At 42.9% G+C, this 21542-nt stretch overlaps 1 protein-coding gene across 1 annotated transcript in view; it reads left to right on the top strand.

Moving 5' to 3' along the window:
- Positions 1–21542, top strand: part of MAP3K15 (mitogen-activated protein kinase kinase kinase 15) — a 151594-nt gene that overhangs the window by 104778 nt on the left and 25274 nt on the right. Inside the window, exons 13-18 of the mRNA XM_054676915.2 lie at positions 90–185; positions 6740–6827; positions 9048–9181; positions 12194–12321; positions 14913–15043; positions 15279–15384. Coding sequence (XP_054532890.1) covers positions 90–185; positions 6740–6827; positions 9048–9181; positions 12194–12321; positions 14913–15043; positions 15279–15384 — 683 coding nt within the window. The remainder of the gene's footprint in view (positions 1–89; positions 186–6739; positions 6828–9047; positions 9182–12193; positions 12322–14912; positions 15044–15278; positions 15385–21542) is intronic.

Raw genomic sequence — 21542 nt, 5'->3', positions numbered from 1 at the left:
AATTGATAAAATAGAAGAAAAGATTGTCTTGCAGATTTAGAATGGGTATCATAACTTATGTATAAACATTATGCTTTGAAATTTTACAGCCTATCAAAGTTTGATGAAAGGTGTTGTTTTCTTTATGTCCATGATAATTCTGATGACTTTCAAATCTACTTTTCCACCGAAGAGCAGTGCAGTAGGTGAGTTACAGCCAATTCAGGTATTTGCAATGTAATTATGGCGAATCATTTTTAAAGGGCCTTTGTTCTGAAAGATATTTACTTGCTATTACTGTCTTTCTTGAAATGTTAACTTACATCTCAAAAAAGCTCTAAAATTTCTGTAATTCACATAGCAGGTAATTCAGCCATTTAAAATACACAAATTGGCCAGGTGCAGTAGCTCACGCCTGTAATCTCAGCACTTTGGGAGGCTGAGGAGGGTGGATCACCTGAGGTTAGGAGTTCGAGACCAGCCTGACCAACATGGAGAAACCCTGCCTCTACTAAAAATACAAAATTAGCCGGGTGTGGTGGCGCATGCCTGTAATCCCAGCTACTTGAGAGGCTGAGGCAGGAGAATCACTTGAACCCGGGAAGTGGAGGTTGCAGTGAGCTGAGATTGTGCCATTGCACCCCAGCCTGGGGAACAAGAGCGAAACTCCACTTCAAAAAAATAAATAACATAACATTCAGCATTTTTTAGTATAGTCATAGTTTTCCAACCAACACCATAATCTAGTTTTAGAATATTTTCATCACCCCCACAAGAAACACACTATCCATAGAGTCATTCCTCATTCCCTCAACCTCGCCCCATCTTGGCCCCAGCCCTAGGTAACCATTAATCTTTGTGTCTCTATGGCTCTGCCTATTCTGGCCATTTCATATAAGTGGAATCCTACAGTATGTGGTCTCTTGTGACTGGCTTCTTTCACTTAGCATAATTTTTTTTAAGATTTATCCATGTGTAACACGTATCAGTACTTCATTTCTTTTTGTGGCTGAATGATATTCTTTTGTATGGCTATACCACAGTTTATCTGTTTGTCAGCCAATAGGCATTTGGATTGTTTGCACTTTTTGACAATTATGAATTGTACTTCCCTGAACATTCACGTGCAAGTATTTGTGAGGACATGTTTTTATTTCTCTTGGAGTCAAATTGCTGGGTCTTATGGTAACTCTATGTTTAACCTTTTGAGGAACTGCCAGACCATTTTCCCATTTTATATTCCCATTAGCAATGTATGTGGCTTCCAATTTCTCCACGTCCTTGCCAACACTAGTTATTATCTGTCTTTTGAGTATTGTAATCCTAGTGGATGTGAGGTGGGATCTCATTGTGGTTTTGATTCGCATTTTCCTGACGACTAATGATACTGAGCATCATTTCATGTGCTTATTGGCCATTTATATACCTCTGGAGAAATGTCTATTCAAATTCTTAGTCCAATTAAAAAAATTAAACTTTTTATTTTTGAAAATATTTACAGCCATAGGAAAGTTTCAAAATACAATACAAAGAATTTCCATATACGTTTCACACAGAATTTCTCAGGGTTTACCCCTTACCACATTGGTTTTACATTCTCGCTCTATGCATATGGTTATTTTTTCTGAACTGTTTAAAAGTAAGTTGTAGACAATGCTCCATTACCTGTAAATACTTGAGTGTATTTCGTAAAAACAAGGATACTGACTTGTGTAATTACAGTACAGTTATCTAATGAGGAAATTAAGATAGATATAGTACTATAATCTACAACATTTATCCAAATTTTACTTAGTGTCCCAATGATGTCTTTTATAGCAAAACAAAAGGTTTTTCCTCTGGTCCACGTTCCAATCCAGGATCACATGTTGCGTTGAGTTGTCACGTCTGCATAGTCTCCTTTCACCTGAAAGAGTTCATCATCAGTCTTTGTCTTTTTTGACTTAATACTTTCCAAGAGTACAGACAGTTTATTTTGGGTAGTCCTTTGACTTGGATTTGTTTATCGTTTCCTCATGAGTACACTGATGTTATGTATTTGGCAGGAATATCACAGAAATGATGTCGTGTCCTTCTCGGTGCCTCATAACAAGGGACACAATATTTCTGTGTCATTATTGGTGATGTTAACGTGGATCATCTGGTGAAAGTGGTGTTTGCCAGCTATCTCCAAACTTTGCCCACTTATAATTGGGTTATTTATCATTTTATTATTGATTTTAAGAGTGATATATACATATATATGTGATATATTTTTTCTCTATGTAAGTTCTTTATCAGATATGATTTGCAAATGCTTTTTCCCATCCTGTAGGTTGTCTTTTCACTCTCTCGATGGTATCACTTGCAGCACAAAAGTTTTTAATTTGGATGAAGTACAACTTACCTATTTATTTCTTTTGTCATTTGTGCCTTTGGCTCTTGTCTTAGAAGCTTTGTCTAGCCTGAGGTGTTCTATGGTTTTTATGTTTTCTTCCAAGAGTTTTATAGTTTTAACTTTTACGTGTTTAGGTTTTTGACCCATTTTGAATTCATTTTTGGATGTGGTGTAAGGTAGGGGTTCCAACTTTATTCTTTAACGTGGATATGTGGTTGTCCTAGCACCATTTGTTGAAAAGACTATTCTTGAAAAGACTATTCTTTCCCTGATTGAGTGGTCTTGGTACTCTTTTTGGAAATCAGTTGACCACAAATGTAGGAGTTTATTTCTGGACTCTCAATTCCGTTCCATTGTTTTGTATGTCTATTCTTAATGCAAGCACCATGCTTTCTCTATTACTGTAGCTTTGTAGTAAGTTGTAAAATCAGGAAATGTGAGCCCTCCAACTTGGTTCTTGTTTTTCAAGATTGTTTTGGTTATTGTGGATGCTTGCATTTCCACGTAAATATTAGGATCAGCTTATCAATTTCTGTAGAAAAATGGCAGCTAGGACTTTGACAGGGAATACGTTGGATATCTAGATCAATTTGGAGAGCGTTGCCGTATTAACCATCCTGGCTTCCAATCCATGAACACAAGATGGATTTCTATTTACTTAGGTTTTCTTGAATTTCTTTCAATGATAGTTTTGTAGTTTCAGTGTACAAATTTTGTACTTCTTTTATTAAGTACATACCTAAGGATTTTATTATTTTGATACTGGAGTTTTTTTAATTTCACTTTTGGATGTTCACTGATAATGTATTAGAAATACACTTGAGTTGTAAATGTTGATTTTGTAACTTACAACCTTGCTGAACTCATGTATTAGCTCTAATGGGTTTTATTGAATTCCTTAGGGTTTTCTATGTGCAATATAATGTCATCTGCAGATACAGTTTTAGTTTTTCCTTTCCAACCTAGATGCCTTTATTTTGAGCTAGACTCTCCAGCACAATGTGGAATAGAAGTAGGGAGAGTAGACATCTTTATTTTGTTCCTGTTTTTAAGAAGAAAGAAGTTAGTCTTTCATCATTAAGTATGATGTTAGCAGCAGATTTTTCATAGATAACCTTTTTCAGATTGAGGAAGTTCCCTTTATTCATAGTTCATTTGTATCATGTAATTTGAGAAAGTCTTAATTCATTGTGTCTCAGACAATCATTGTCACAACATATTTAAAGATTAGGCTAGGCTGGGTGTGGTGGCTGATGCCTGTAATCCTAGCACTTTGGGAGGCTGAGGAAGGAGGATTGCTTGAGTGGGCAGTTCGAGACCAGCCTGGGCGACATGGTAAAACCCCGTCTCTGCAAAAAGTACAAAAAAAAAAAAAATTAGCTCAGCATGGTGACATACACCTGTAGTCCCAGCTACTCAGGAGGCAGAAGTGGGAGGATCACCTGAGCCTGGGAGGTTGAGGCTGTGGTGAGTGGTGATCATGCCACTGCACTCCAGCCTGGGCGACAGAGCAAGATCCTGTCAAAAAAAAAAAAAAAAAAAAAAAGAATAGAATAAATAGCAGACTAGGGAATCATTGGATCATAACCTTCAATTTACAGTAGAAAAAATGCTGCCAAATATAAATTGGTGTAAAAGTAATTGAAGTTTTTGCCATTAAAAACCTAATATTAAGCAGAACATCCTTTTACTACTACAAAATGTGCCCTTTTGACCCTCATTCAGTACTCAGTGCCTTTTTCTAAAAATACATTTTAATAATTTTTTTATTGATGTGTAACGTATAAACAAGTTTGTAATGTGCACTTAAGTGTACAGCTTGATAAATTTTGATACATATATACATTCTTGTACCTGCCTCCCAGATCAGCACCCCAGAAGTTGCTTTGTGCCCCTTCACAGTCATTAAACTCCCTCCAGTGATAACTGTTTTGATTTTTACCACCAATGGTTAGTTTCACCTGTTCTTGACCTACAAATAAACAGAATCATGTAGTTTGTACCCTTGTTTCACACCTCTTTCCCTTAAAATAATATTCATAGCTGGGCACGGTGGCCCACACCTGTAATCCCAGCACTTTGGGAGGCCAAGGCAGGAGGATCGCTTGATCCCAGGAGTTCAAGACCAGCCTGGGCAACACAGGGAGACCCTCATCTCTACAAAAAATAAAAAAATTAGCTGGGCGTGGTGGTGTGCGCCTCCAGTCCCAGCTACTTGGGAGGATGAGGTGGGAGGATTGCTTGAGCCTGTGAGGTCGAGACTGCAGTGAACCATGATCACGCCACTGCACTCCAGGCTAGGTGACAGAGTGATACCCCATCTCAAAAACAAGAAACAAAATGAAATCCAACTGTGAAGTATATATCAGTTCATTCTTTCTCTGTGTAGCATTCCGTTGTGTTCCAATTTATCTGTTCTTCTATTAATGAAGACTTGGATTGTTTCTGTTTGGGGGTTATTATGAAGAAAATAACTATGAACATTCTTATATATGCCTTTTGGTGAACATATATATTGATTTCTATTGAGTATATATCTAGGAGTGGATTACTGGATTATAGGGTAGGTTTATCTTCAGCTTTGGTTGTTGATACTGCCAAGAGTTTTCCAAAGTGGTCATGTCAATTTACACTCCCACTAGCAATGTATGAGAGTCCCAGTTGTTCCGTATTCTTAAGAACAGTTGATGTCATCTTTTATTTTTTTCTGTTGAGACAGAGTCTTGCTCTTTTGCCCAGCTGGAGTGCAGTGGCACAGTCTTGGCTCACTGCAACCTCTGCCTCCCGGTCTCAAGCAATCTTCCTACGTCAGTCTCCTGAGTAGCTGGGACTACAGGTGTGTGCCACGACACCTGGCTAATTAAAAAAAAAAAAAATTGTAGAAATGGGGTTTCGGCCACGTTGCCCAGGTTGGTCTCGAACTCCTGGCCTCAAGCAGTCTTCCCGCTTCAGTCTCCCAAAGTGCTAAGATTACAGGCATGAACCACTACACCTGGCTGATACCGTCTTTTAAATCTTAGTTGTTCTGTGAGTGCATACCATATGTCTCTTAAGAAGCCTGACGATTGGGTTATCCAGCTTTCAAAGATTAGAAGAAAAGGTAAGATGGGTTAGTTAGAAAAAAGAGCATTTTAATGGTTTATGGAAATTATCCTGAAATGTACAGTATTCCTCCTTGACATCTTAAGAGAGAATTGTGAGTAAAAATGTTCTAATGAGTCAAGATGACTTGTATCCAAATAAACAACTACACAAGTCTAGGAAGTGGCCCACGTGGCCCAGTAGAATTTGTGAGAAAGATTTATGGGTCAATATTAAGCTTGTTCTGTGTCAGCAGAATGATGTGGCCACCTTATGCGTTTCCTCCTCACCATTCCCCTTATACAACACCCTGTATCTTACTGAGAACTAGATTGTCTATACTTTGAGAGGCAATAGTCCCCCTATCCTTAGCATTGATTAGATCCCCTCTGAACACTGGTCTTGGGGCCAGACTTCAAGAATAATACAAGAGGCTGGGTGCGGGGGCTCATGCCTCCCAACACTTTCGGAGGCCGAGGTGGGAGAATCATTTGAATCCAGGAGTTTGAGACCAATCTAGGCAACATAGTGAGACCCCGTCTACAAAAAATATAAAAATTAGCCGGGCTTGGTGATGGGTGCCTGTAGTCTCAGCTGCTTGAGAGGCTGAGGTGGGAGGATTGCTTGAGCTCAGGAGGCTGGCTGAGGCTGCACTGAGCTGTGATCACATCACTGCACTCCAGCCTGGGCGACAGAGCGAGACCCTGTCTTTAAAAAAAAAAAAAAAAAAAAGAGTAACACAGGGACGTCATCTGAAGAATTACCTGCTAGTAGAGTAACAGGGACGTCATCTGAAGAATTACCTGCTAGTAGAGTAACTCACACGTCCTGGGGAAAACGGTGATGGGACAGAAAGGAAAGACTTATAGGGACATGGTAAAATTATGTGCACTTCTAATGGGGTGTTAAGTAGAAAAATGGTTAATTCTAAGCAAACTGTGGATGGAACCCACATGAAAGAAGTCTTTGGTTCAGTAAAAGGGAAATATTTCTCATTAAGATCTTCCAAGAATGAGCTGTCTTTGGGAGGTAATGAGTTCTCTGTTGCTGGAGGTACTCAAGCATCAATTGGTCAACCAGTTGGTGGAGGTACTATATAGAGGGGATTCAGGTATCACATTGGTAGTTGCCCTAGATTTGATAACCACTAAAGTACCACGTCAAATCAAGGAGGGGATCAATTGTTCCATGACTTGTAAAAGTTTGGTTTATATTTAAGTACAGTTTAATAAAGCTAAGTTAAAAACAAGGAATGAGAGCAGTTCTGAGTTGGCAACATATTTGTGACACTTGCTGTTCTAGATTTTTCTCTTTGGTCAAAGAGATGATAACCAATACAGCAGGCAGTACAGTGGAGCTGGAGGGAGAGACCGATGGAGACACCTTGGAGGTGAGTCATGGACGATCTAGAATATGGAAAACATTGATTGTGTGTTCGATGCTTCAAGAAAATGTCCCATCTTTCTATAAAAATCCTCTGTTGAGTATGTTTTATGAACCTGCCAGCCATCACTGCATGGTTCCCAGAGATAATGTTGAATGTGTCTCCAGAGAAGAATCTCATTTCTTTGGGATTCTCTCAGTTAGAATGCTTAAGAAAAATTTGGCCATGGACTAGACTAAAATTTCCTTTTGTGTACAACCTATGAAAGTTTTCTCTAGGCTAATTAGTAATGTCTGTGAGACTACAAGAGAATTAGTTGGCCAACTGAGAGCAGACGTTTTATGCTTAAAATGACTTTAGTTATAGCTATGTGCATATAGTATATTAAATATAACAACTTTAAAATCATTTTAAAAAGTAGGCTCATCAGCTCTTTTGAACAGCACAGTTATAGTCCACAGTTGCTAAACCGTTGTACAGGTGTTTAAATCTTGCCCAGTTATTCAGATTTGCCACTCACTCAGGTTCTTCCAGTGATTACAATTTAATGAGATTTTACTGTACTTTCAGGTTAGACCGAAAGGAATTCTTTAAGGTTTCTTTCAGAAAATATCAAAGGGATTCATTTTAATAATTGAGTTAACTACTAGAATTCTTAGGTCAGGACCAGAGTTTGTTGTAGAAATGAACTGAGCAATGGTGCTTTGAGGGCAGCAGGTGTGGGAATCGGAGGGAGGTGTGAGGTAAAAGTCTTCTATGGAGCAGGCTGATTGCTAGTTACATCAGACACTGATGGAGATCCTTTACTAACCGTGTTTTTTTTTTTTTTTTTTTTTTTTTTTTTTGGGAAACAGAGTCTCACGCTGTTGCTGAGGCTGGAGTGGAGTGCAGTGGCGCAATCTCGCCTTACTGCAACCTCTGCCTCCTGGGTTCAAGCGATTCTCCTGCCTCAGCCTCCCATGTAGCTGGGACTACAGGCACCCGCCACCACGCCTGGCTAATTTTTGTATTTTATTTATTTAGAGATGGAGTCTTCCTCTGTTGCCCAGGCTGGAGTGCAGTGGCGTGATCTTGGCTCACTGCAACCTCCACCTACCAGGTTTAAGCGATTCTCCTGCCTCAGCATCCTGAGTAGCTGGGACCACAGGCACGTGCCACCACGCCTGGCTAATTTTTTGTATTTTTAGTAGAAACGGGATTTCACCATGTTGGCCAGGCTGGTCTCGAATTCCTGATCTCAGGTGGTCTACTCGCCTCGGCCTCCCAAAGTGCTGGGATTACAGGCATGAGCCACCACGCCTGGCCTAATTTTTGTATTTTTAGTAGAGATGGGGTTTCGCTATGTTGGCCATGCTGGTCTCAGGTGGTCCTCCTGCCTGGGCCTCCCAAAGTGCTAGGATTACAGGCATGAGCCACCGTGTCCAGCCAACCCTTTAGTAATCTTAATTGTCATGAACATCCCTAGTAGTAGATGGGAAAGGACACCCACATACCCGCCGACTATTCCGTGTATAAGCTGCACTTCTGTAAGTAGAAGCAGTGGAGCATGCAAAATAACAGAAAAAATTGATTGCTGCCTCTCTGCTTTAAATAAGTGTTGCTCAGCGTACAGTCACATTTGTCTTAATCATCGAGAAGAATCAAATGCATCTGTATGTGACAGCTTTTGATGGGAAGATGGGGGAACAAAATAGTAATGCTAATTGTAAATCAAGTTTTTGTACTAGGTGTTTACTACTAGATCCGTATGCCTGAAAGAGTGGGGAAGCCCCAGCATATTTACTTTTTGTATTAAGATAATGTTAATTATATTGACCTTCAATTCCTTTCTGGGTTATTGAAAGATATTTGTTTCCTGACAACTTGATAAGGGATTATGCAGGAAGACACCTAGTTGGGTTATTCAACGTGCTTAGATGCAGTTTTAAATTGCAGCGTTAAAATGGGGAAGAATTTCCAAAAGGTGAGCCAGTTATATGCAAACCATATTTTTAATTTTCTTGGATTCCATTTCATAAAGTCATACTATGAACATGTGAACAATGGAGAATTCTGCCCCTTTAAAGTCATTTAATGAAAAGGGCCTAAGCTAAGCACTGTGACTTGCCTGACAGTCAAATAATGTTATTTATATTTTTTTTAGTTGCTAGACAACTCTGGGGGCCTTAGAGGGCTTCTCCGCTACAAGTTGTATGCTTTTTTGTCCTTTTGTTTTTCCTTCTTCAGTATGAGTATGACCATGATGCAAATGGTGAGAGAGTTGTCTTGGGGAAAGGCACGTATGGGATTGTGTATGCTGGCCGAGATCTGAGCAATCAAGTGCGAATAGCCATCAAAGAAATCCCGGAGAGAGATAGCAGGCAAGTCCAGGCGGGCCTTCCGCATTTCGGGTGCCGTCTCCACACCCCAGATCCCATACCCACCGCTCATGGTGTGGAGGAGTTAAGGGCAAAAGCATTGTGTTACCACAAAACCTGTCATTCTCTTGTAATAGGGGTGATCTTTTTTTTTTTTTTTTTGAAACGGAGTCTCGCTCTATTGCCCAGGCTGGAGTGCAGTGGCATGATCTTGGCTCACTGCAACCTCCGCCTCCCAGGTTCAAGCAATTCTCATGGCTCAACCTGTAGCTGGGATTACACCATGCCCAGCTGATTTTTTTGTATTTTTAGTAGAGACGGGGTTTCACCATGTTGGTCAGGTTGGTCTCGAACTCCTGACCTCAAGTGATCTGCCCGCCTTGGCCTCCCAAAGTGCTGGGATTACAGGCATGAGCCACCGCGCCCGGCCAGGGTGATGTGCTTTTGTTTTGTGTATTATAGATTGAGAAAATGGAAGAACTACACTTCAGAGGCACGTGGATTGCAGAGGATCATATTTTAAAAGAAAACTTTTGTTGTGTTTCCACCCATTGGCTAGGTCTAAAGTTTTACATTTTTTGTGTAGTTGTTTGCAAATATATATACATTTTTGAGATGAAGCCTCACTCTGTCACTCAGGCAGGAGTGCAGTGGCAGATCTCGGCTCACTGCAGTCTCCACCTCCTGGGCTCAAGTGATCTTCCCACTTCAGCCGCCTGAGGAGCTGGGACTACAGACACACGTCACCATGCCTGTCTAATTTTTGAGTGCAAATATAATTTTTAAATATTACTGGGTTATTTTAAATTTACATTGTAGCAGTTGAAAATGGCTATGATTTGTTCAGATGCATCATTGTGGAAAATTACATGCAGATTTAAAAAATCAGATTTTTGCAGTACAGAATTTTTTTTAACATCCTACCCTTCACCCTCACACATGGTTTTTGGACTTTTTTTCTACCATGAGTACTGCTTATTCATTTCTTTGACTTTTTTTAATTTTAAGAAATGTTTGTTTCTAGCCGGGCATTGTAGCTCAAGCCTGTAATCCCAGCACTTTGGGAGGCTGAGGCGGGCAGCTCACTTGAGGTCAAGAGTTCAAGACCAGCCTGGGGAACATGGTGAAACCTCGTCTCTGTTAAAAATACAAAACTTAGGTGGGTGGGCATGGTGGCGCACACCTGTAGTCCCAGCTACTCTGGAGGCTGAGGCACGAGAATCGCTTGAACCCGGGAGGCAGAGGCTACAGTGAGCCGAGACTGTGCCACTGCACTCCAGCCTGGGTGACAGAGTGAGACCCTGTCTCAAAAAAAAAAAAAAAAGTTTAAATTTATACCCCAACAAAATGAGCATTGCAATGTTGACTGCAAAGTGTTTCTGTAGAGAAGCTACATACACAGTTGGAATTAATCATTCCGGGATCCACAGGTGTGTCAGACCACAGCTGTAGGATTGCCTTCAGTGTCGAGTGCTGAAGAATAATGTGTAAACACCCATGTATCTGGGTGATTGCTGATATATTGGGGATGAGTTTCAAGGGATTTCTGCCAGCTGTAAGACCCTTCATTCATCCATTCATGTATTTGTTGATTTTCAGTGGGATAGCATGTTATGATACGTGAATTATGAGACAGGACCTGAAATGAACTATTTCCATTTCTTCATTTCACCAATAAGAAAATCAAGACTGAGGAAGATTAAATGACTTTCCCAAGGATGCTTAGAAACAAGACTAGGATCCGAGTCTCTTGAGTTCCTCATCCAGCATCCAGTCTCTTTTCTCATGATGGATAAGGTGTTGCAGTTGTATCTATTTGGGGAAATTTCTGGCATGTCCCATCTCCTTCATTTGGTAGCAATAGCTGTTCTAGCTTTTTGTTGCTGATCAGTAGTTCCTGGGATTTTAAGAGCTAGAAGGGACCTTTAGAGACTGTTTTGTTCAACTCCCTAAATTTATAGGCTGAACTTATGATGATAGGTACTTTCTCTGTGTCAGACTCTGGGCTGGCACTGGGGACCGAAAGGTGATTAGGATAGTGTCCTTTTCCCAGGGTTCTGCTGGTTTGGTGGCAAATGCAGATGCTTTGCCTCTGAGTGAAAGTGCCAAGTGCCATGATAGAGGAGTACACAGAGTGTTTTTAGAACGCAGAAGAGGAATGAATTACTCTCCTTAGTGAGTTGTGGCAAGTTTGAAAAAATAGATCAACTTTGAGCTGGACTTTGAGGGATGAGTAAGAATTTGTTTAGTGGAAAAGGAGGCCTAGGCTGATGGAAAAACAGCTGTTAAAACACAAAGTATATTCAGAGAACAACAGATTGTCTGATATGACTTGAATGTAGGATGCAGGGCAGTGAAATGCTCTTGAAATGAGGCCAAAAAAAAATTTTTTAAGGCTTAGCCTGAACTGATCTTTGAAAGTCTTTGTATGTGACATTAAATAGCATGGTCTCTATGTGGAATTTATGTGGGGAAGGGATGTGGTGAAGTGTGTGTTTTAAGAAGAGGTAGTATAATGGCCAAGGTTGGGGAATGGATTAAAAAGGCCAGAGGCTGGGGCTGGGTGGCCCATTAGGTGGCTGCTGTTGTGGTCTGGGGCGACTCTGTAGAATAAGACGAGAGGGCAGCTGAGGGCAGAACCTTCCAGAACACCACTCTTCATGGGAGGCAGAGGAAGAGGGGCTGTTGAGAGAGGTAAAGAATGGTTGGTGGGTTCAGGCCCAAACAATAACAGTAGTAACAATAGCAGTCATTCATTGAATACTCACCACACACCAGCTACTCCACTAAGTGCTTAATGAAATGGACATGCCTTGGCCCCTGGCAGCCCTGCATGGCTGTAGGCTTATCCTCTATTGTACAGATGGGAAGTTGAGTAGTTTCATGGAAGCCAGAGAAAAGAAAGTTTCCAGAAAGAAGGGATGGGCAGCAGTGGGGCAGGTCCTGGTGAGGTGAGATGTAGGTCTAGAGTCCCTGGTATTTGGCAGGTGACCCTGGCTCTGTTTTTCCCAATAGGTATTCTCAGCCTCTGCACGAGGAGATAGCCCTGCACAAGTACCTTAAGCACCGCAATATCGTTCAGTACCTGGGCTCTGTTTCAGAGAACGGCTACATTAAGATATTTATGGAGCAGGTGCCTGGAGGTGAGTAGTCGCTGTCTTCTGGTCTCACATTCTGAAAATCACTACGACGTGGATGTCATTTGTTGTCCTGCCATTTACAAAATGACAGACCCCTAAGCCAGGCCTGTAGGGCGCCTGTAGTCCCAGTTACTTGGGAAGCCGAGATGGGAAGAACACTTGAGCCCATGAGGTCAAGGCTGCAGTGAGCCATGATCACAGCACTGCACTCCAGCCTGGGCGACAGAGCAAAACCCATCACTCTTTAAAAAAAAAAAAAAGCAACAGACCTTTTAGATGTTGGAAAGTTGGATACTTTCCAAATGTCATATAAGCAGTCTATTTCTGGTTTGTTGATGCAGTTTGTTCAACCCACAAATATTCATTGACTGTCTATGGAGAAAACATAGTCTTTGGCCTTGAGGCCTTCACAGTCTAGGAGTTTAAAGGTGGGTTTGGACAAGGGTGCAGAAGAGGGAACATAGATGTTAAAAGTGACAGTGCAAAATAGCATTTTGATAATGAAATCAAGCATCAGTGTTTTATCCACAAAAATCCCTGAATGCAAGAGATAGGGCACAGGAGGGGAGTTCCTGGGATCTGGACCCAGACCATCTAGTCTGAGTCCGTTCCTCCATCCACAAGCTGTGTGACTTCAGGCAAATTGTTTTACCTCTCTGTGCCCTCAGTTTTCTGATTGAATAAATGAACTGTAAAATTGGAGTAATAATGACTCTGATAATTGGAGTAATAATGACTCTGATAATTGGAGTAATAATTATTGGAGTAACAATAACGCTGTCTCAGTGGGCTGTTGGGTGGATTCTGTCTGGCAGAGAACAAGAGCTCAGTAAGTGCTCATTGAAATAATGAATCAAACTCTTTAATTAAATAATAGTTATCTGAATACAAATGTTAAACCTTCAGTTAGAAATCTTCATTCATTCATTCATTCATTCAACTGACAGTTATTAAGAGTCTACTATTACAGGAAGAGTCTTAAGTATATTTATTAAGAGCCAGGCAGTCAGCCAGGCACAGTGGCTCACGCCTGTAATCCCAGCACTTTGGGAGGCCAAGGCAGGTGGATCACTTGAGGCCAGGAATTCGAGACCAGCCTGGCCAACATGGAGAAACCCCCTCTCTACTAAAAATACAAAAAATTAGCCAGGTGTGGTGGCGTGCGCCTGTAGTCCCAGCTACTCCGGAGGCTGAGGCACAAGAATCGCTTAAACCCAGGAGGAGGAGGTTGCAGTGAGCCAAGATCATACCACTCCACTCCATCCTAGGTTACACAGTGAGACTCTGTCTTCAAAAAAAAAAAAAAAAAAAAAGAGCCAGGCAGTGGGCTGGATTTTCAGGGTTATGTTAGAATAAATAAAGTAGTTTGTTTTTCCCTTAAGTTGGTCATAGTCTATCAGAAAACTCGTCCATTGCTGCTTTTTCTTTTTTTTTTTGAGATGGAGTCTCTCTGTCTGTTGCCCAGGCTGGAGTGCAGTGGTACGATATTGGCTCACTGATGGCAACCTCTGCCTCCTGGGTTCAAGCAATTCTCTCTGCCTCAGCCTCTCAAGTAGCTAGGATTACAAGTGCGTGCCACCACGCCTGGCTAATTTTTGTATTTTTAGTAGAGATGGGGTTTTGCCACGTTGACCAGGCTGGTCTTGAACTCCTGACCTCAGGTGATCTGCCCGCCTCGGCCTCCCAAAGTGCTGGGATTACAGGCGTGAGCCACCACGCCCGGCCCCTTACTCTTCACGTTAGTTGATAACCCCATCCCCGGCGTTAGGTTTAAGGGTATCAACAGAAATAGAGACAGATGTGTTCATCCCCTTTTATAGATGGGGAAAGCAAGGTAGATCAAGGTCCCATAACACTGTGTAAGTGGGAATCTGAGACCAGCCGATGTCTGAGGGCCCGTTCCTGCCAATGGACAGGACATCCCGCAGTTCACATGATGTCCTTCGAGACGTGGTCACAGTGTCCTTAAGGGAGCTTTTCTTTTGGCCCAAATGTTCAGTGTTTAATAGCGTAATTGGGGGAAGTGGTTGTTGATCAAGACAGTCCTGCCCTGAGACTTGCCACTGTGGCTTTCTCACATTGAGGACAGAGAGACCCAACTTCCTCCAGTCCTAGTCCTTGTCACCCTAAAGGGCCCCTCACTGTGGACCTGTCCACCTCTGATTACAGACAAGGTATAAAACGTGGCTTTAACCCAAGCAGAATGACTGAGACAGACCTGCTGTAAACAAGTGTCATGGGACCTGAGTTATCTACGCCAGCAGGCCATGCCCCTCAAGTTGAGAGAGCATTATTTCGCTCTCCTCCTAACTTCATGTAGCTGAACAGAGCTAAACCCACAATTGGCCCCACTGAATTTCAGGGGGCACAAGGGGTTCACCCTCTGCCTCTGGTTAGGTTCATGTGCTCAATCGCTTCCAGTCCATTCCCTGGCTGTAGCTACAGAGGGGAGGAAACATGTTGCATTTAGCCCAGATCCAATGGTGTTGGTGTAAGCACTTAGGTTAGGTTAGAAACCTCACCTCACTTTATTTCCCTGTACTTTTATTGAAACTTTCTCTTCCTGATAAGTTTTTTGCTGTGACTGTCTCTAGGAAGCCTTTCTGCTCTTCTGCGATCCAAATGGGGGCCGATGAAGGAACCGACAATCAAGTTTTACACCAAACAGATCCTGGAGGGCCTTAAGTATCTTCATGAAAACCAGATCGTGCACAGAGACATAAAGGTACTTGCTTTTTTAAGCTGACGAGGTTGCCTTTGCTCGTATCAGATCATGAGAGCTGTCGGTGGTGTCTGCTGAGTGACTGGCTGACAGAGGGGTATGATTTAGCACAACCGTCCCCAAAATGCAAAGTCTAGTTTTCCTAGAGACTTGTGACGGTTTCCCAAGGTCCAGATCTGTTTCATATGAGTTCGTTTCAGCCTGTCTTTTAAGCACTTGATGATGTTATTTTCCGAAGGGCGATAATGTTCTGGTGAACACCTACAGCGGAGTGGTGAAAATCTCCGATTTTGGAACCTCGAAACGTCTTGCGGGTGTGAACCCCTGCACAGAGACTTTCACTGGTAAGCGGACCAAAGCTTGGCACAGGGTGCCCATCCCAGAGTTACGCTTTCTGCACAAGCTGCGGTTGTTCAGCCGTTACTTAGTGAGCACCTTTTCTGAGCAGAGTGAGCAATTGATACTTGAAGTAGACAGTGGATTGTCCCCAACTTCAAATTGTTTTAACTTTGTCATAGTGATGCACCTAGCCAGCTACTTGTGGCAACAAGATTGCCCTACTTTCTTCTTTGTCATCCAAAAGTTGGGTAGATGGAGTGCTCTGCTGAGGTTCTGAGGTTTTCTTTTCTTTTTTTTCTTTTTTTCTTTCTTTTTTTTTTTTTTTGAGACGGGGTCTCACTCTGTCGCCTAGGCTGGAGTGCAGTGGCATGATCTCGGCTCACTGCTACCTCCACCTCCTGGGTTCAAATGATTCTCGTCTCTCAGCCTCCCAAGTAGCTTGGATTATAGGCGCGCCCCCTACCACACCTAATTTTGTATTTTCAGTAGAGACAAGGTTTCACCATGTTGACCAGGCTGGTCTCGAACTCCTGACCTCAAGTGATTCGCCCACCTCAGCTTCCCAAAGTGCTGGGATAGATTACAGATGTGAGCCACCGCGCCTGGCCTCTGCTGAGGCTTTCTGAAGGTCACTCAACCAATCAGCAAGATGGCAGCACATCTCTTTAAAGTTAATAGCACATTATTTGAAATCGTGGGTAATGCTGAATAACAGTATTCCTCAGACAACTGATTAAGACATTTTATTGGTCTGTCATAAAAATAGCCTGTTACTGTAGTGAATTCTGGTACCTTGTGTTTTGATATGATTGTGTTTCCAAGAGAGGCTAATTCTTCCTGGGGAATATGGTATTCTAAGTGATTTTGAGGAATTGGATTTTCTTGTCCATGTGTCAGTGATGGAATAACTTGAGCATTGAGAGGGACTGGGTTCAAAGGGTGGTATACAATTACCAGCTAGTTTCACAGTTGTAAGATCAATAAGTAGAATGATGGTCAAAAGCTACTTGTGGCTATTGGAAATTCCTGCTTAAACCTGACTAATAACAAGAACTTTGATCCTTGGAAAGAAGTACTGATTTTTGAATAAGTAAAGGTTTATAGTCCCCCAAGGAGTAACGTAAAGATCGCAAAGATCTTGCTTGATGGAATTATGAAACAGCTGGGGCCTGGCATAGTGGCTGACACCTGTAATCCCAGCACTTTAAAAGGCCAAGATGGGAGGATCACTTGAGGCCAGCAGTGCAAGACCAGCCTGGTCAACATAGTGAGACCCCATTTCTTAAAAGAAAGAAAAAAAAAAAAACAGCTTTCATAGGCTGGGAACTTTGGGAGATTGAGGCAGGAGGATCTCACTTGAGCTCAGGAGTTCAAGACCAGCCTGTGCAACATAGGGAGAACCCCATCTCTACAAAAAATAAATAATTATTATTATTACATATTATATTTATATATTATATGTTATATATAATATAATACATAATGATTATAATATATGTATATAATATATATGATATAGTAATTATTAGCTGGGTGTGGTGGTGTGCGCCTATGGTCCCAGCTACTAGTAAGGCTGAGGTGGGAGGATCGCTTGAGCCCAGGAGGTTGAGGCTGCAGTGAGCTGTGATTGTACCACTGCACTCCAGCCTGGGTGGCAGAGTGAGACTCTGTCTCAAAAAAAAAAAAAAAGAAAAAATTAGCTCTTAAAATAATATAGCTCTGAAATAAGCTATAAAAGACAGGTGACTGTTCTCTATCTCTGCAGTCACCAAAGCTGTAGGGTGGACAGCTTGGGTCTTATTTTTGGTAAATAATGTGTCAGCTTTGAAAGACTTTTTGTCAATGAGAGAGTTGTCACGTGTCAGCCACTGGACACCCACAGTGGAGACACATTCACCATCTAAAGAGAATTTTAATACATCACAAAATGACTTCTCACTTCTAACACAAGGGGAGGTACGTGTGCCTGAAAATGGGAAAATACTATACCAGGGACACTATCAGAATCTCCCAAAGAAAGAGTGCATTGAATTTTCATTCATTGTTTCTGGTATAAATATACGTATACATCTGTCAATGTGTGTATATGAATATGTGTGTATGACTAGCACTTCATTTTCTTTTAGCATTTTACTACCCTAATTGAAAATGACTTGTATCTTCCTCTTTGGAAGCCACCAATTAGCTTGGCAATACATAGCAAGAGGGGCTCTGATATGACAAGGAGTTATTTGAAGACATAAAACCCCCAACAATTTATCTCATAATTAGCTTCCCTGAGGAGGAAACAAACTCACAAAGAAACACATGTATAATTCATCCTTGCATATCACACTTCCCAAGTAATTGGCTTGGGGAGGCACAGATTTTGCATTGCAAAAGAATGCAGGGGTGTTTGGGGGATAATAAGGAAGGGGTCTCATTTTGGTTAGGAAATTCCCCCGCATATAATTGCTCTTTGCAAAACAGAGCAGTTCTGTAAGGAAATCTCAGCTGGTTGGTGCAGAACTCTGGGTCTGTGGTTGCTCAGCCTGGCAGGAGAGCCAGAGGGTTTCAGTCAACTTCCTGGCCTGGAGCCCTCCCTCCCTGTGTTCCTCTGAAGGGTTTGCCCCACACATAGGAACCTGCGAGAACAGGAGGAAGGGCTGTTATAGCCAGGGTCAGCCCCGCCTTTTTTTTTTTTAGCAGCCTTATCGAGGTATAGCTGACATATCTTCAAAGCACCCATTAGAAGTACTCAATTCTTTGGTTTTCAGTAAATTTACTGAGTTGCTCAGCCATCACCACGATCCGGTGTCTGAACCTAGCAGACCCCGTGCCCCTTGGTACTCATCCCCATTCCCACTCCAGCCCCAGCTCATCACTCATCTGCTTTGTTGTGTTTGTGTGGCTTTGCCCGTTGTGGATATTCATATGCTTGGAATGAATACAATATGTGGGGTTTTGCATGTAGCTTCTTGCACGTTGAGTCCTGTTTTTGCAGTTCCTCCATGCAGTGGTGTGTATGGGTACTTCGTTGTTGTTCATGGCTGAATGGCATTCCATTGTGTGGAGAACCACATTTTGTTCATCCATTTACCAGTTAACAGTCATTTGGGATTGTTTCTACTTTTTGGCCACTGTGAATAATGATGCTGTGAACATTCACATACAAAGCGTGTGTGAACATGTGTTTTCAGCCTTCTTGGGTAGATACCTAGAAGGAGAACTCGGGACAGGAAGTCTGTTCTCGTCTGGCTGCAAACATCGTTGGTTCAAATCCTGGCCCAACCACTTGCTAGCTGTGTGACCTTGGGCATATTACTTAATCTCCATGTGCCTCAGTTTCTTCGTAAGTAAAATAGAAATGCTCGTTGTACCTACTCATAGGGTTTTTATGAGGGTAAAGTGAGTTACTGATGAAGTGCTTTGACTGGTCCCTGGCACATAGCAAGTGCAATTGAAGTGTTTGCTAATTAAATACTCGCTTGTACTTAGAAGTCATGGGTTATTAGAGCTGGAAGGAGCCTTTGAGAGAACTGAGTTTGTGTGTGTAACTAACGTGTTGAACCCATTGGACTCAAAGGGTGTAATCACAAAAGCCACTGGATTTTTCTCTCCCACTTTTCATCCTGCCTGGGGCGGGAGTTCTTTCCTTTGACTTTTCCAGCCACCCTTACATAACAGAGAAAGTCATAATGACACTTGAAGGAGCGCACACAGTCTGAATTCAGGAATTAAAAAGGACTCATCGCTTGAAGCCGGGAGGCGGAGGTTGCATGAGCCGATTGTGCCACTGCACTCCAGCCTGGGTGACAGAGCAAGACCCTGTCTCAAAAAAAAAGATTCAGGCTGATATACTGATCAACGCTCTGGTCCTCATTCAAAAGTCAGACCCCTCTCCCGTCTCCCTGCAGGCAGCGACCTGTGGTCAGGAGCTGGGTGTTGGCTTTTTCTCCCTAATCACCAGCTGCAGGAAGGAGGACAGGGGCAGAGAAAGTTGTCACTTGACTAGCACTGTTGGAAACTGGCTTTGTGTGCTGTGGGCCTGGCTGATGTTTAGTTATCTTCCCTCGCTGGCTCCCTCTGGATGTAACTCCTGTGTCGTGGGCAGGGGCCTGTCCTTTGGCTGACTGCCCCCTCCTCCCAGTTATTTACCCCTTACATCACCTCCTCCTTCCATCTCTTTCTGTTGAGGGATTCAGATCGTGGAGGACTGCGTTTGAGCAGGAATTCCTTTTCTTTTTTCTTTATTTTTTTATTGGGCAGCCCCTGGCCCAGAATAGGTTCTGAGAGAGACTCCCAGGATTCCTTTTAAGAAGACCATATGCTGGGCACGCCTGTAATCCCAGCTCTCTGGGAGGCTGAGGTGGGAGGATCGCTTGAGCCCAGGAGTTTGAGACCAGCCTGGCCAACATGGTGAGGCCCCGTCTCTACCAAAAATATAAAAATCAGCTGGGTGTGGTGGTGCGCACTTGTAGTCTCAGCTACTCGGGAGGCTGAGGCGAGAGAATCACTTGAGCCCAGGAGAATGAGGCTGCAGTGAGTCATAATTGTGCCACTGCACTCCAGCCTGGGCGACAGAATGAGACCCTGTCAATCAGTCAATCAATCAAATAAATAATAAAAATAAAAGATAAACCCTAAGGCAGTATTTCTGTAATAGGGTCCCCCATCTGGTGTCCAGAGTTCAAGCAGCTTCAGCCCACTGTTGAGAGGGTGTGGCAGTATCCCCACACCTTACAGCCCCCTGTCTGCTGCTGGAAGTTAACCTTTGCTCACTTGGGAGCCAGTCCACTGTGTAATTTACCTACAGGAACACATACACATGGAGCTGAGTCGCTCAGTGAAGCCCCCTTCAAAGGCTTTGGGTTAGGAACAAGTGGCGCCCCCTTTCCACCAGGCTTATCCCTTGGTCAGGTCAACTAGGGTAGTCCCCTGGACTATGGGAAAATCGTACCTTACTTTTCTTTTCTGTACTTGATTAATATGAAATCTTGAAATTTAGGCTCTAACGGTATCTCCAAGGGCCTGTGGAAGATGTGATGATCATAAGTTGGTATTGAGTGGCTTGAGTTGCCCTGGGCCCACGCCCTTTTGGGGACAGTCCTGCCCCAAATCCTGTAACTTGGGAGAGGGTAGGCAGCCCAGCATAGCTCTCTCTAAAGAAGCTGTCTCAGCACCACCCCCCTAAACTACTCTGTCAACTCTCTCAGCCCCTTGATCAGATTAGAAGGTCCCTGGGCCTCGGTTATAAACTCGTGTCTTCTGCTGTGTGTCTTATTTGCTGGTAATCTGAAAATCCTATTGGACAATTCTCCAGGAGTCACCAGTGGATTTTGTGCCCTAGGGGGGCTGAGTCAGTGCCTGTGGGTCTCTTGGTCACCTTGTTCTGAACTCTGCACCACTGCACTGGTGTAGGTACCTAAGAGCCGTAGTGGGCTGTGACCAGTGACCAGTGTGGTAGGGCATACCTTGGAGGAAATATAGGTTAGGGAGCATATGGGGCCCCAAGAGAGCCAGATTTTTTTTTTGTTTGTTTGTTTTGTTGAAATGGAGTCTTACTCTGTCGCCCAGGCTGGAGTGCAGTGGCGCGTTCATGGCTCAGTACAACCTCCACCACCCGGGTTCAAACGATTCTCCTGCCTCAGCCTCCCAAGTAGCTGGGACCACAGGCACACGCCACCATGCCCGGCTAATTTTTGTATTTTTAGTAGAGACGGGGTTTCACCATGTTGGCCAGGCTGGTCTTGAACTCCTGACCTCAAGCCATCCACCTGCTTCGGCCTCCCAAAGTGCTGAGATTCAGGTGTGAGCCACCGTGCCTGGCCTATGAGAGCCAGATTGAAGGAAACCCAATTTTCCAGGATTTGTGCGTGATTCAGATGCCCCACAATGCCATCTTCACTTGGTTTTCTTGACAGAATCCAGCCTTTGGGTTAGCTGATGTACACACCCAACATGCACCCTGCCAGGGAGTGTTCCCTTGAGTATCTGAAATAGTTGTGTGCGTTTATCTCTCTCTGTTAGCTGTTCTGAGAGTGGATGGTTACCCTGTGAATACAGTAGTGAATAAAATGGAGCACCCAGTTTTCCATTAGTGCCCTGTACCTTCCAGTTACATGGAAAGATGCTCCAATATGGCTTTGGAAATCCTTACACGTGCTACTCTTATTCAGGCAGC

The sequence above is a fragment of the Pan troglodytes genome, chromosome X (genome assembly GCF_028858775.2).
Source record: "Pan troglodytes isolate AG18354 chromosome X, NHGRI_mPanTro3-v2.0_pri, whole genome shotgun sequence".
NCBI classification, from domain to species: domain Eukaryota; kingdom Metazoa; phylum Chordata; class Mammalia; order Primates; family Hominidae; genus Pan; species Pan troglodytes.
This window is presented reverse-complemented; position numbering and strand designations above follow the sequence as displayed.